At 36.2% G+C, this 15,056-nt stretch overlaps 2 protein-coding genes across 3 annotated transcripts; both read right to left on the bottom strand.

The window, feature by feature from the left end:
* Window positions 1-291: 291 nt before the first annotated feature.
* Window positions 292-4,456, bottom strand: LOC145616534 (uncharacterized). The gene is made up of 9 exons (XM_081671277.1): window positions 4,320-4,456; window positions 3,912-4,151; window positions 3,466-3,670; window positions 2,841-3,080; window positions 1,814-2,057; window positions 1,616-1,720; window positions 1,348-1,530; window positions 1,052-1,256; window positions 292-933 (listed from the first exon to the last, which is right to left on the bottom strand). The coding sequence occupies exons 2-9, from the start codon at window positions 4,129-4,131 to the stop codon at window positions 446-448; spliced, it is 1,890 nt and encodes a 629-aa protein (XP_081527403.1). The 5' UTR covers window positions 4,132-4,151; window positions 4,320-4,456; the 3' UTR covers window positions 292-445.
* A 1,463-nt stretch (window positions 4,457-5,919) lies between these two features.
* LOC145618551 (indole-3-acetaldehyde oxidase-like) lies at window positions 5,920-13,558 on the bottom strand. 2 transcript variants are annotated; one of them, XM_081673322.1, is made up of 10 exons: window positions 13,002-13,555; window positions 10,558-12,225; window positions 9,944-10,203; window positions 9,626-9,835; window positions 9,279-9,497; window positions 7,972-8,937; window positions 7,487-7,582; window positions 7,191-7,289; window positions 6,652-6,841; window positions 5,920-6,568 (listed from the first exon to the last, which is right to left on the bottom strand). In XM_081673322.1, the coding sequence occupies exons 1-10, from the start codon at window positions 13,150-13,152 to the stop codon at window positions 6,339-6,341; spliced, it is 4,089 nt and encodes a 1,362-aa protein (XP_081529448.1). In that variant the 5' UTR covers window positions 13,153-13,555; the 3' UTR covers window positions 5,920-6,338. The 2 variants fall into 2 exon arrangements, with proteins under 2 accessions (XP_081529448.1, XP_081529449.1); XM_081673323.1 differs by lacking the exons at window positions 5,920-6,568; window positions 6,652-6,841 and having other exon boundaries at window positions 7,487-7,578; window positions 13,002-13,558.
* Window positions 13,559-15,056: the final 1,498 nt, after the last annotated feature.

Raw genomic sequence — 15,056 nt, 5'->3', positions numbered from 1 at the left:
CTTAAGATTAGACAACTATTAGTGGATTTATTGTAAACAGATTCCTCAACTTGAACTATCAAAATTTTCGCCAGAACTTTAGGTTGCCGGACTTTTGAAATTGGACTTGCCATTGGCAAACTAGCTTTGTGTGTATATGAGCAGACTTTTAGCGTAAAGCTGTAGGAGAGTGTTACTTTCGAAGTTCATTATTTTTCTTTTTTTGACTTATTCAATTTGTTTGAAAATACTATTTGCCCTAAAGCTCTACTATAGAGTATGTATTAAGACTGAACATAAATGAATTAATAATTTTGATAAATTAACAATTCAATAAATATCATGATTACAAGAATTCCGACTGATACTTGTATCAGTTGTATGCCCAACCATGAATATGGGTTTTTTTTTTCGCACTAAGATGTCAAATGAATGCAACTACCACTACTAATTACATATTTAAATTTTAGTATCCTTTGGTAGCTTTCGTAGTAAGCCCGAAACCAAATGGAAACAGTGGGTCATAATGTCGGTCGCCCACATTCATGGGCAACTGATCAACTGACTTGAACCAAGTTCGCGCAAGCTTGCCAGTGAATCCATAATCACCAAAGAGCACATCAGTGACACCTTGACCTTCAGTTCCTGGCAACCACGCAGCAACGAGGGCATCAATTGTTTCCAGGTAAGGCTTAATGACAACAGGCCTGCCTGATATGACAACCACCACACATTTGATGCTTCCACAAACATTCTTTATTGTGCTTGGCCCTGGCTCGGGAATTGTCAAGTTCAGGCTGTCACCATTTGTTTCGGCATAGGGTGGCTCTCCTACGACTACAATGGCATATGAGAATCCACCTGACTTGACAAAGTTTGCATCTGGGTTTTCATTGAAGACTACTTGGGTAGATGGATCAACAGCGCTCTTCACAGAAGCCAATATTGTTGTACCTATTTAGAACAAGATAGAGTGAAAAACTATTAAGAATCCTGAAAACAAATTTTGACAATTGAGACCTGAAATTTTAGTTGTTTTGATGTTAGTTTGCGTTGGATGCATTACGCATACCTGTGGTAAGGTCATTGCCGCTAGCACCTTGCCATTCGATTGTCCATCCACCACATTGGTAACCCAAGTTATCAGCATGGGTTCCGGCTACAAGTATCTTTGGTGCCTTTTTAGGAAGTGGAAGCAACGGCTTGTGAGCAGATTTACCGTTCTTCAAAAGAACAAGGGTCTTTCTCACTGCTTCTCGCGCCAAATCCCTGTGCTTCTGCTCGTGAGCAGTAAAATAATTCAGTACAGAAAAAAGATAGTATCAAGGAAAAAACAGGAAAAATCAGAACTGAAAAAAAAATAGAGACCTGACTGCCAACTTCATTGGCAAGGCTGTTGTCTGCCATCGGGTTTTCAAACAATCCCATGATGAATTTCACCCTTAGGATCCTCCTGACAGCATCATCAATCCTCTTCATGGAAATTACTTTCTTGTTCACCAGTGACTTGAGATCGTCGATGAATTCAGTGTAGTTGTTTGGAACCATCACCTGCATTAGTACATCCTCATTACATCAGAACAACAGCTAGTGACTTCAGACTCGCAGAGCATTTTAAATTAAAACTCATACTGACCATATCAATCCCGGCTTGAACTCCAGCTTGGACAGAGTAAGTATAGTTAGCATGAGGAGGAGTAGTGATCCTGTCAATTCCTTCCCAATCTGATATCACAAATCCCTATTGAAAATTCGACAAAAAAAAAAAAATCAGCACATTGTTTTCCAAACTCTGAAATTTTGAGTGTTTGATCATGAAACTGTTTTTGTTTACCTTGAACTTAAGTTTATTCTTGAGGAAACCAGTGACAAGTTTGCGATTAGCATGCATCTTAACGCCGTTCCAGCTAGAGTATGACACCATAACGGTTGCAACACCGTGCCTAATGGAGTTAAGGTATGCTGGCATGTGAATGTCAAGAAGTCCCTTGTAAGAGATCACAGTGTTGTTTTCATTAATTCCTTTTGTCGTGCCACCATCACCCACAAAATGCTTGGCACAACCCGCTACCTTAGTCCTAACAAAAGTAACGAAAAACCATTCATTAATGCCTAGATCATACAGGGAAACACTTACAATCCACAACATGCTTGGCAAAACCCGCTACCCTATCAGTTTTATACTTCCTCCGTTTCAAAAGAAATTGCAACACTTGGACTAAAAACGTGAACTTTTTGGGCAAGGTGTAACAATTTCAATTACTTAAGGACATTAGTATTTAAGTAACGACATAATGACCTAAATGTTCCTTGTCCAAAAGTTAAAGCAAATGTTACAATCTTAATATACGATTAGTCAATAACAATATCAAATAACAACCAACATCGATTGAGCATTATTAAGTTTCAGATTTGCACAGTTTAAATTTCAGTGATCAAGTAAAACCTGTTTATGTGAATATGCAAGATCAAACATTCACAACTTTTTTAGAATAAACAATATTAGTGATATGACCAGTGATTCAGTAAGAAGACCAAGTACTACAACGTGCTTCAAACTAATAATTAGTTGTTCACACGTTACATGTAACCAAAATTGACCACCATCATACCAGACATGCAATCATGCATTATGCTAATACTTTTTAATTCCACATCAAAGGATAAACGCGTCATCAAATGTCATAATTCACGCTCATTTTAAGGAAAGGTCCTTTCAAACTTACACATTATAAATATGACTTCGTACCTTTAACCTCAATGACTACTTAAATTCATTGACACTTATCCGAACTTATTAAACTCACGAGGGGAAAAGAAAAGGCCCAAGTAAAGAGCTTTCAATGGTAAAGAATACTTACTTTCCTTTGCTAACATAAGGAAAATCCTTAGGATAGTTGGCAGGAATATCTCCTTGTAAACCAGGAATGATTTCAGTCATCTTTTGCACGATGGTATGGTCTTCACTGTAGCTCTCGTAGCATCGTCCCCATCTCGGATCCCTACACACCGCGATACACGGGGCGAAAGCATAGGGAATCCCGGCTGCTCTAACTTCTAGTGCAGTGGCTGCTCCAATCTTCTTAACAAGTTCAGGATCTCTGATGAAGGGCAATCACAAATTTACAATCACAACAAAATTTTAATCACAAATTTTCTCTAGCACAATATATTAAACTCATACTTATCACACGTACAATAAGTCACATTTGACTTCTGCTCTAAATAATCATGACAAATTTAATTTGATCATCTAACAAAATATAAGGCTAATTGAATTAATGATAATTAAAATTTTGGTAACAAGTATTATACAAATTAAAGAAAACAAACTAAAATACATTACATTTATCCAATTTGTATATTACTAGCTGGTTATTTATAGTCATTAAACATAATATCTCAATCACATAAATAAATAATAGGCCTACATATAACAACACAAGCAATAAATAGGAATTGTAAGGAGCAACATATAGTACTTGCCTTGTGACACCAAGACCCACATTGTGAGGAAAAATGGTGGCATTGTAGGCATTGTTGTTGCCATGAACAGCATCAATACCATAAATCATCGGTATGCCGAGGCGAGTAGCCATGGCACCCTTCTGGAATTCATTCACCATGTTCACCCACACTTCTGATGATGCTTTTGGTGCTGGCACACTGCCTCCTCCACTCAACACACTACCTATTCACCCAAAAAAAAAAAAAAAATTATGACTTTTAGTATCATAAAATTTAATTTGACCTCAATAATGTAGGCAAGATTCGATCCTATGACTATTCCCATAAAATTTTAACCAACTAAACTAATCGACAATCATTCACTATTGACAAAGAATAATGTGAGCCATATATATAAATGTGAAAATCACGCAAGACTTTAACCACCTAAACTAATCGACGAGATAAAGTTTTAGTGTATATACCAATGAAATAGTTCTTCATAACATCAGCAGAAGCAACTTTGCGTTCAATTTGGGTCATTTGACCAATCTTTTCATCCAATGTCATCCGAGACAAAAGATCTCTAACCCTTTTATTAACTGGAACTTTAGGGTCTTTATATTTCATGTATTCTGCTTCTCCTAAACTTATCATCATCAATAATACCAAAATTCCCACTTGGGGTATCAACATTTTTCCCATTTTTTTTTCTCCTATAATATCTGAAAAATAAAACAAAAACCCAAATAAATTAGTGATTCATAATGTAGAACAAATAAAGCTAAAATCTTGAACAAATTGAGCAATTTAATGGGTGATTGAATGAAAAAAGATTTGAGCTTTACAAGAAAAAATTGATAAAAACAGAGTAAATTTGCTCAAGAACTTACATTTATTTAATTTTTTGGGTTTTTCCCAGAAAATTGTTGAAATATATAAATAAGAAGATTAAAAAAAACAGGAAGAAAAATCTACAATGCTGATTGAGGGGAGGTGGGAGAGAGAAACAGGGGTTGGTGGGAAAATAGGCTGACTATCAGCTGCTTTTTATAAGGAAAAACTGCCTTCAATTTTTTCCTAAAATTGGATTTTTTTTTTAATAAAAAAAATCACCTAAAAAATAAAAATAAATTAGCTTAGTTGTAAATTTGTACTTTAAATATTATCCTTTAATCCTTTTATTGGGGGGTGTATTTTAGATTTGGAACGTTGTCCCATGTTAAAAAAAGGACAGTAGTACAAAAATAATAAACCTAAGATTTTAAATCTAGGTGTACAATATGTTACCGTTGTGCTTGTGCATGAACGGTCGCATTCCAAAGTTTTGTGCTTTTTTGTGCAATTCATGAAATTATATACTATATAGTATAAATAATAAGAACCTTCCCTACACGTAAAGGCTTACATGGACCGTGGTTTAAGGATTGATTTGCATCTAGATGTTTTAGGCTGTATTCTATTTACCTAAATTTTATTTATTTTATTTTACAGAGTAGTCATTAAATTTGTTACCTTATCTTATCCTAATCAATGTTATTAATCAAGATAATTAGGAAACTAGGATATTTTCCATAAAATCTTATAATGATATTATTTTCTAAATCAATCTTAATATTCATATGGAAAATATTTCACAAACAATATATTTTCCTTTTTTTTTTTTTTTTGAAAGAACAATATATTTTCCTAATATCACAGATTTTTTACAAGACCAATAACCTTAATAAAAAATCTTATCAAAACTTATTAGTCCTTGTATACTTATATTATCTCATCTAAACTTATCAAACCTAAAATAAGTGTGATTAAAATAATAGAGTATTAGAAGAAGTATGGAGTACTTTGTATTTGATTGGCTACATTAGCAAAAGGACGTAAAAATGTGAGTGCGTGAATGTAGATCTTAATTTTTGAAGTTTCAAACTTCACAAAAATAAACGAGTAGATGGATAAGGTGACTAAGGTCTAATCATATATTCACATGTGTCAAAGTAGATTAACAATTTGACACATTAATTGAATGAATGCATGACAAAGTTACATGTCAATTGATATAATTAAGGTTCTATTTAACATTTTAATTTACTTAAATATACCAAGTACCAATATTATGTACTTTATACTTACTACTGTGTAATGCAATAAATCTCATCAATCAGAAGGCATCTTTTGGTTGAATGGTCCTATGGTGAAATTTATCATAATTACAAGGTTCCCTTGGTGATTAACTAGAGTTTTGTCTCTTGGAGAAATGGCATATATCACGTTGTTATCTCTATAAATAGATGTATCATGTATGGCATAACACGCGATGTTTCTCTATAAATAGAGGGTGTATGACATGTGATACACTGATATATGATGTAGGGATAACTCTTGGATGGAACACAACGAGATACAGTAACGCTTGGCGGCCTTCAGCTTATCTAAGAAGATGAGAAGACAAAAAGACCTATTACTTGAGAACTAATTCTGTTGTCATGTGAAACAGAAAAAGGCAAAGCAAGCCTGTATTTGATTTCCTGTATACAAGTATCATAATCAGAATTCAGAAACTAACAAAATGTTGAGATACCCATAAACAACATAAATAACCTCAAACTACACATTTTTTTTTTGTACATTACAATTGCAAGCTTTATTAGTAGTGTGCTGCTGATCATTTGATCATTCAACCTCAGCTACACGTTCTCTTATCCTTCGATTTTTTTTTTTTTTTTATGTATTCCGCCTTCTCTGCCTCTCAGGAAAAACCATAGACGCCCCCCTTTATTTGCATCTTAAGTTCATTATGATCAAATTGATAGTGTACAAATAGTAGAATTTGATGTGTAACATAATGGATGTATTTATCTTACAGTTACAGATGTTTCATAACTGAAGGTTCTGTGTGCAAACCTGCACACAGGCTATTGCTTATCAGTCACTTTGTTAGCAGGTGAACTACTCAGGTACCTCTCAACAATGTCAAGGCCGCAGAGTTCCTTGACAACAGGCATGGTGGCAGGGACAGGTAATTGGAATAAGGAATCATCAGCACGGCCACTCCAAGAAGCAAGCTGCATCCTCGCTTCTTTTATGGCTGCTCTTGTTGCACAATGAACTGATGCTGCTAGAAGCAATGGTGGCTCTCCAGATGCTACAATCAAATCAAACAGAAGTAAAGTGACAGTTTTTCTTACGCGATCAAAGTACAGAAAGCACACTGCTGTATAATTATACCTTTAGATGATAGAACACGATTCTTATGATGTCCACTGTTCAAAATTTCAACATTTAATTGTTTTGGTACGGTATCAATTGTAGGGATCTTATATGTCCATGTGCTATCAGAAACCACCAAACCATCAGGATCAGATAGGTACTCTTCCTGCATGAAAAAGCCGATACCTTGAACAAAAGCCCCTTCTATCTGTAAAAAATGCCACAAATTGGATGCTTTAACTATCAACTAAAGAAGGGAGTCAGGTAAGTTCACAACCAATCCAAAATATTAAAAAAATTCACCCCAGCATCATTAAAAAAAAAAAAAAAAAAAAAAAAAAAAAAAAGGTATCAGTGCACAAGGTTTATTCTTCTCACCTTAAGAATATAGGTTTTACAATAAATTAGTTCATAAGCATTATATTTAAGCAGTACTGTCAACAGAACAAAGGTTAAATCTTACACTTGAATTAAAAATGTATCTGAAGTCGTTATATCTTAAGCATTATATAATACGAAGTAAGTAATACTGTAAGGATATGCTAATAAAAATCAACCTGTCCCAAATCAACAGCAGGATTTAGACTCTGTCCACAGTCATATATGATGTCTGACCGCAAAATAGTAGTTTCTCCCGTGAGGAGATTCACTTCTACCTGTAGAGGGAAAGTAGTATCATAAGAATTAGTCCTTGGAAAAATGGAACAGGTAACTCTTGGCTTAATTTCTTATTTCTTTTCAGACAGCATGATGCTTGCTTGACTAGGGCCATTGTATAACAATTACTCAATTAATACAACAAATGCATTCAATAAAGGGGAGACTTAAACAGGGCTACTTTAACAAGTTTTACCTCACTAACAACAGCTCCGTAATTCAGATATTGCATGGAAGTCAAATCGGGTTTGTAAAGGGTGCTAGCCGACAAATTAACTGCTTGTAAGCCTGCCTGCAAATAAAAAACTGTTATTCAACACTTTCTACATCAGATATATAAATCGACTTCACATTTTATGCTTGGTTATTGCTCATTATCTGATTAGTGCAAAAAACTTATTTACTCCATAGTAAGTATTAAGAAGTAATAATAATTGCAGTACATCAAAGAAAGTACAACTTCATTTTGCGCTGACAGTATACAGCATAGAAACAAGCAGAGAGATTAACACACTTTTGCTGGAAAATCAAATTGGCCTTAAATTAATGAAAATTCCCACTTAAATCTTTATTTATTTTTTTATTTTTTTTTTGAATCAAACCTACAAAGCTCAGAATGAAAAAGAATAGTTTGTGCGCCTGAAGATATCATTGAGGACCGGATCTTGAATAAGTACTTACCTGGAAAATAAGTGTCTCCCAGTTAATAGAGCCCATTTTATCCTGTAGACTCTCCTTGAGAGGGGTTAATCTTTCAACCAAAGTATTGCAGCAGATTCTTACAGCTTCACAGCTAGACTCTGAAGTAGTACTTCCTGCAGTAAACCCTCCTTGTACCATGCTCAATGTATCTGCTTGTATTACTCGTACCTTATCCAAAAGCTCATCACTTCCAGTACAGTTGATCATACTAAGACCAAATGCCGCCATCTGTTTTACTTTGGTCCATAGACCTTGACCAAGCTCAATCCCTCCTACTTCCACTGCAATTGACCCATCCCGGAGTATGCTAACTTTACCAGGGGTTGGTCTCAGTGAAACACCATGCACAGCGGGTAACCTGGAAATTCCCTTTTTACGCCAGATATTAGTCTTGTTAAACTGCTTAACCATCTCTTTTCTATGGTTAAAGCTTGAAGATGAAGCTATCTTATCCCAAATTGAACGTAAAGTATATTCACTCGGCTCTCCAGCAGCAGCCTGACAGAACAAAGTTAAGCTATCGAAGGTGTGGAAGTTTTGGTCTCTAACAACATCAACATCTATTGAAAGGGCAGAAGCTACATGTTCAATCACGGCTTCAGCTATAAATGTTCCTTGAACTTCACCAGGAGCTCGCATTGCCGATTTGCTTGTATGATTTGTCTTGCATAATTTAATATCAAGTGATAAAGCACCCCAATCATACTTCTTAAGTCCATTTACTATGTTTGCTGGCATTATTGGGCTAATATCTTCTGATATACCAGCATTAACCAAAATTTCAAGATGTAAAGCTGTGATCTTCCCATTCAACTTGAATCCCACACTATAAGTAATTTTCATTGGATGTCTTCCTCCAGTTGTTATCATATCAGTCTTGCGATTGAGATACATCCTCACAGGGCGACGAAGCTTGTATGCAGCTAATGCACAAGCTGATGCAACCTATAAGATGTTCAATATTGTGTTATTAATTAAAAAAAAGGTGGAGGTGGAAAACTAGAATTTATAATAACCGAGCCTTTCAAAGTGATTTTCAGCATATAATATATATCTAGCTACTGATTTTTCCTCTCTCATTCAGTAGTATATTATATTTATGTACAGTCATGCAATGAGCAAGTCTAAGTCAGTATGTTTTCAAAAAAAAAAAAAAAAAGTCTAAGTCAGTATGAAATATACACCTGGGGTGGTCAAAGAAGCAAGATATAAACCACTTGAAACATATATACAGAGCACTACGAAAGGGAAATTTAATCCCGAATTATGAAACCAAAAATACTCACAGGCATAGCTTTTATTGCCTTTCCTCCAAAACCGCCTCCAACCCGCCTTGTAAGGACACGAATGTTATTTTCAGGAACCCCAAGACAACTTGCAATCACAGATTGTGTAAATTCTGGAACTTGAGCAGAACTATAAACCACCATGCAGTTATCTTCATCTGGAATAGCCAAAGCAGTTTGAGTCTCCATATAGAAATAGTACTGTGATGGGAGTCTAATCTACAAATACAACCAACATAAAAATCAGAAGAATTAGAATTTTTGAAGTCAGAATACCGTTGTTCACATTCAGACAGTATATCTACTTGAACACACTTAAGAATAGACATAGAATGTGTGAGTGGTACCTCAGCTGAAAGAATTTTCTGATCAGCTTCGGCCATTCCCTTTGCAAAGTCGCCGACTGGTTTAGGGCACACAAAAGGAGGGATTTCGAAAAAGCTACACCTCTCAACTGCTTGTTCAACTATCAGAATTGGTGGCTCTAAATTTTCTAAGTCATAGTCAACAACTGCTTTAGTAGCTGCAATGTCTGCATGCCTCTGCGTATCTGCAACCTGTAATGCTCTCAGAACTGAGTATTCCTCAATATTTCAAATCAAAGATAAAATAAGGCTGTGAGAAAAAACACACCTAAAAAGGCTTTAAGAGGAAATTCGACTTACAACTAGCGCAATACGTTCACCAGCACATCTTGTGAGATCATCAGCAAATAACAAATCTTTGCCAAATATTGTTTGGGCTCCTACGTTCATCCCACCATGTGGAATATCTTTATAGGAAACAACGGAAACAACTCCATCTGGATGTGATTCAGACTCGTATCTCACACAATTGACCCTTGCCAATGGCTTTGTGCTATACACAAATGATCCATGAAGACAGTCTTTTGGAGAAGGAATATCATCAACATATGTTGCCTCGCCTGCAGAAAGTAACTCAAAACATTAAAGAATATAGCACAAAACTTGCTGATTTAAGTAACATAGCATTATTATTATCATGAAGAGTGATAGAGAGAATATGCTTTATTGAGGGTTTGAGGCCGAGCACCATGTTTAATTCAAGACAATCCTTGTTTTATTGTGTGTCCATTTCGAATTAACTCAAAAATTTAAATCAACGAAAACAAATTTATCCATACTCTCTATACTAACCCTACAAACTAGATGGACATTTAGATTCAAGAGCAAAACAACATAGTGTGGATCTGTTTGTACATGAAATCAAATTGGTAAATTAAACTTTAAAGCAGCTAGTATACTAACTGAAAACAAACCAGATGCCTGAAGAGCAGCTCCAGTTTTGCCAATGGGCTTCCCAACAGGATGATATTCTGTGCCCGGTACAATTATCTGCTTTGCAGGTAATAATAAAGGTTTCTTATTGTACTCGTTCACACTACAGCTTGTTGTAGACTGAGAACCAATGTACTGATCCAAGCCTAAACTTGTAAACCCAAAATTAGGCTCAACCAAACTGTGCAGAAACTCAAAAACAAATGCCTCAGCTAAGCTTATCCTGTAGGAAGGATGTGAAATGCCATTTTCAGGCACCACAGCAGCCCGAACTAAATTCATTGTTTTGCGGAGGGATTCATGGTCAATATCTCTGCCAGCTAAAAACTCTTCAGCTTTTTTAGCCCGCACTGCATGCCTAGTCCCATAAGCACCAAAAGCCAAGTGAATCTTGTTCACCACGAAGCCATCAGAAGACTTGCTGGGAGAAACTTCAGCAAGGAAAGCAGCATTTAGATATGCCAGTGCATTTCCCAGAGGGCGAGGTGCTGCTCTATAGGTATCAAACATAACTTTACAATTTGATTTTGAGGAAGGTTCCCAAATCGGAATCTTGACACTCACAACTATACTTTTTGAATCTAAAGGCGGCCTTACCAAGAATTCCTCCAATTTTATAGTCTCCCTTTTTGAGCTTCTTATTATCTCTACACTAGAATCTACAGCTAGGAGAACAGTAGCAATGTCAGAAGGAAATCCAGACCTCTGTGCCATAACTAAATTTCCGCCTATACTTGCTGAGTTTCTGATCGACCCAGAAGCAATTTTCTCAAAATGGGCAGCAATTTTCTTAAGCATTGCTACACTGCTCCCACTCAGTCTATCTTCACCACCTTCTTCCAGTGTAGCAATAGCCTTAGAGATCGACACAGCTGCCCCAATTTGGACACTTTCAGAATCTCTTTTAACCATAGAGAGCTCAGGAATGTACCTTAAGTCTATGTATGTGTCATAGCCTTCTAGTTCTTTATAATACCCTGTACCTGTATTACTAACAACTAATTTGACACGATTTACGTAGTTGGCCTCACTCAATTCCATCTTATTTTGGAGCTCCTCAATGCTAATGGGAGTATACCAAGAATATTTTCCCGAATCCAATAACATTTTAAGCTTTATTTCACTCTTCAAAAAATCAGGAAATGTTGATATCTGACAACTGCTATTATAAATAGGTAACCTACTCGCCTTAAGTTCCTTGCCCTCCTCCTTTTGCCAATAAGTGTTGAATCCTAGATCCTCAATATCCACATCTCCTGCAAAGCTTTTGCAAGCATCAGCAATAGGCCGGTAACCAGTACACCTACAGAGGTTTCCGGCTATGGCTTTCTCTGCTTCAGTAACCTTAAGCTTTGAAAACCCAGGTGAGGATTCTTCCCTGTCACTCTTCTCAGCATTGACAAGAGCCGAGAAAAGAGAAACACACATTCCAGGCGTACAGAAGCCACACTGAGAGGCATGGAATCCAGCAAGTCTTTGGTGTATTGAATGAAAACCTTCCTTTTGACTTCCAAGGCCTTCAGTCGTGGTAATGGAACAACCATGTATACTGTAAAGCAGCGTAAGGCATGAATTAACTGTATAATCCTCCACCTTATCGTGTACAGGATCATATTTGGATAGCAGAACAATACAAGCCCCACAACCACCTGCAGTTATTGACATTGAACAATTGTGTCACAAACCAATTTCAACTCCAAATATATCATCTTACTCTTACTGAATGACAACACAATTTTTCACAAAGATTCAAAAGATGCACTAAACACAATTAACACAACCAAATTCTAGAATTGGTAAAAATGAGCACCACTTTTATCCATGAATAATAATCTGATTCCATTTGACAATCGCTTCAAATCCGTTACCAACAATCCATTCCTTCTACACATGCAAACCATTGCTTTTCCCTCCAAACCACTGGATTGCTTGGATTGACCCGAAAACGGTCATATGGGGAAATTTCAGTGGGACGGAGCTAGTATCTTTTCAATCGAAATTATGTTCTTTTAGAACACCAAGTGAAGTCATATATAACAAAAATGATACAAAAATTATTCCTCAATTACAGAATTTCTAGATTCCAATTCTTCCCCATACTCAATAAGATAAAATTGTGGATTAGATCATTTTTTTTTTTTTTCACATACTCACTCACACATAAAAAATCCTTATCTACTACATTTATAAAGATCAAACCATAATTAATTTCTACAAAAACCCAATAAAAATTTCATAAAATACCAGTCTCTAATTCCATGCAAATGGCACCTACCATAGTGACATAAATGATATTAAACGGTAATTCAACCCCAATATTTACATCCGATATTGATCAATTTCACACACATGGATAGCAAACCCGATTTCTCAATCGGATTTTGATATTAAATAAAGAAATTAAAGTGAAGTAAGAATAACTAACCTTCTCCACAACCAAGCTTGACACTTTTAAAACGAGTTTGAGTTCTGAGAAACTCAAGCAAAGTAGTTGATGGATGAACACTAGTGGGTATCTCAAATCTTTCACCATTAACAGCAAACAACAAATTCCCACTTTCAATTATCTTCTCCATTTTTTTTTTTATTTTTTTTTTTTTATTTTTTTTTTTTTTTGAGCAGCAAATTAAGTTGAGATGTCAATCACTACTTAATCAAGTACACCTGCTCCTCCTAGTACAAGTCTTAAATAAATGACAAATATTTTGAATAAATGACAAATATTTTGACTTACGTAACAAGATCTGCAAAACATTAATCAATGAAATATTAAACTACATTAAATTAATTCATCATTATAATTATGTCATAATCACTGAAATGTATACAGTGAACTTAAAAGGGTGTTATTATTTGAAAATTCAAGAAACAAAAAACATCTTTTTATTAATATTTTTAAATAGAATCTGTAATCTGTAATATAACAGTGAAAGGAGCGGTGGCAGAGGAGTGTTGAAGAATTCTGCATCGTTGTAAGTGTGAGAATCAAAGAAAAGAAAAAGGGATGTGTTCTGTTTTATGTGTATGTTTTTTCTTAAAGGGCGGTTTCTAAAAAGTTATCTAAAACAGGATACAATGTGGCACTACTAGAGTATGATGAACAATTGAACATGGATTAGTCAATTGTGAAACTACTTTGTTTGTTCGATGAGATCGGTGGATAACAATTACGCTAATTACGTCATTAGGGCTTGTTTGGTTGAATGTAAGAATTGCAAATTCTCTAAAAATTGTATTTTTCATGAAATTCACATGGAAAGTTTCACTTACCTGGGCCCTCTGAGAAAATTTAGTTTCTCCATTTATACTTCCCATGAATTTGTCAACCAAACAACTCCAAAGAACTTCAATTCCTACGAATTTCAGCTTCTCATATATATATAGGGAAATTATCAATAGTACACCTGTAGTTTTGACTTTTATCAATGATACACTCGTGTTTTTAATAATTATCAGAGATGCACCTGTGGTTTCGACTTTGTCTCACTCATACACCTCTTCCGTTAATTCCGTTAAAAAAGTGTTAATTCCGTTAAAAAAGTGTTAAATTTATTATAAAAACTTTAAAAAAAAAAAAAAAACCAGCCACCCTCTCCCCACCCTACTGCCACCCGTCCCCCACCCCTGCTCCCCGTCGCCACCAGCCCCTCCTCCCCCACCCAACCGGCGGCCAGCGCCCAAAGCCGACGACCCCACCCACACCCCCCTTTCCCCCACCAAGGCAACCCACCACCCTCTTTTTCCCCCTTTTTGTTTCCCGAACCCCATCCCAAAACCACCCCTAAACGCCGTCCTCCCCTCGAAACCGCCCCCCTCATCTTCACCTCCCCCCAGAAACCGCCCCTCCCCCGGAAACCCCCCCTTAAGGACTCTAACGCCCTAACCCTCCCTTAATTCGCCGGCGGTTTTAGGGTTTCAATAAGGTGGTGGTTTAGGGTTATTAGGATCCATAGGGGGTCAATTAAGGGAGGGGGAAAGGTGAGGGGAGGTTTTCGGGGGAGGGGGGAGAGGAAGGGGGTGTTTTCGACGGGAGAACGGTGGTTAGGGGTGGTTTTGGGATTGGGGTCGGGAAACGAAAAGGGGGAAATGGAGGGTGGCAGGCCGCTGGCTGGGGGGAGGGGGACCGATGGTGACGGGGAGGAGGGGGTGGCAATAGGGTGGGGAGGGAGCGGTTATTTTTTTTTTTTAAAAGATTTTAGAATAATTTAGATTTAAAAAAAAATAAAATTTTTAACGGTTTTTTAACTTTTCAAACGGAATAGGTGTATTAGTGAGAAAAGTCCAAACGACAGGTGTACCGTTGATAAATAATAAAAACACAGGTGTATCATTGATAAAAGTCAATACCACGGGTGTACCATTGATAATATCCCATATATATATTTGGACAGGAGCTTCCCATATTCTTATTTGTCAGCCAAACAACACCTTAGTTAAAGTTTTTGAAATTACTAATAAACTCTATACTTTATGAAGTCTT

Source organism: Chenopodium album, chromosome 26 (genome assembly GCF_948465745.1).
Source record: "Chenopodium album chromosome 26, dcCheAlbu1.1, whole genome shotgun sequence".
NCBI lineage: Eukaryota > Viridiplantae > Streptophyta > Magnoliopsida > Caryophyllales > Amaranthaceae > Chenopodium > Chenopodium album.
This window is presented reverse-complemented; position numbering and strand designations above follow the sequence as displayed.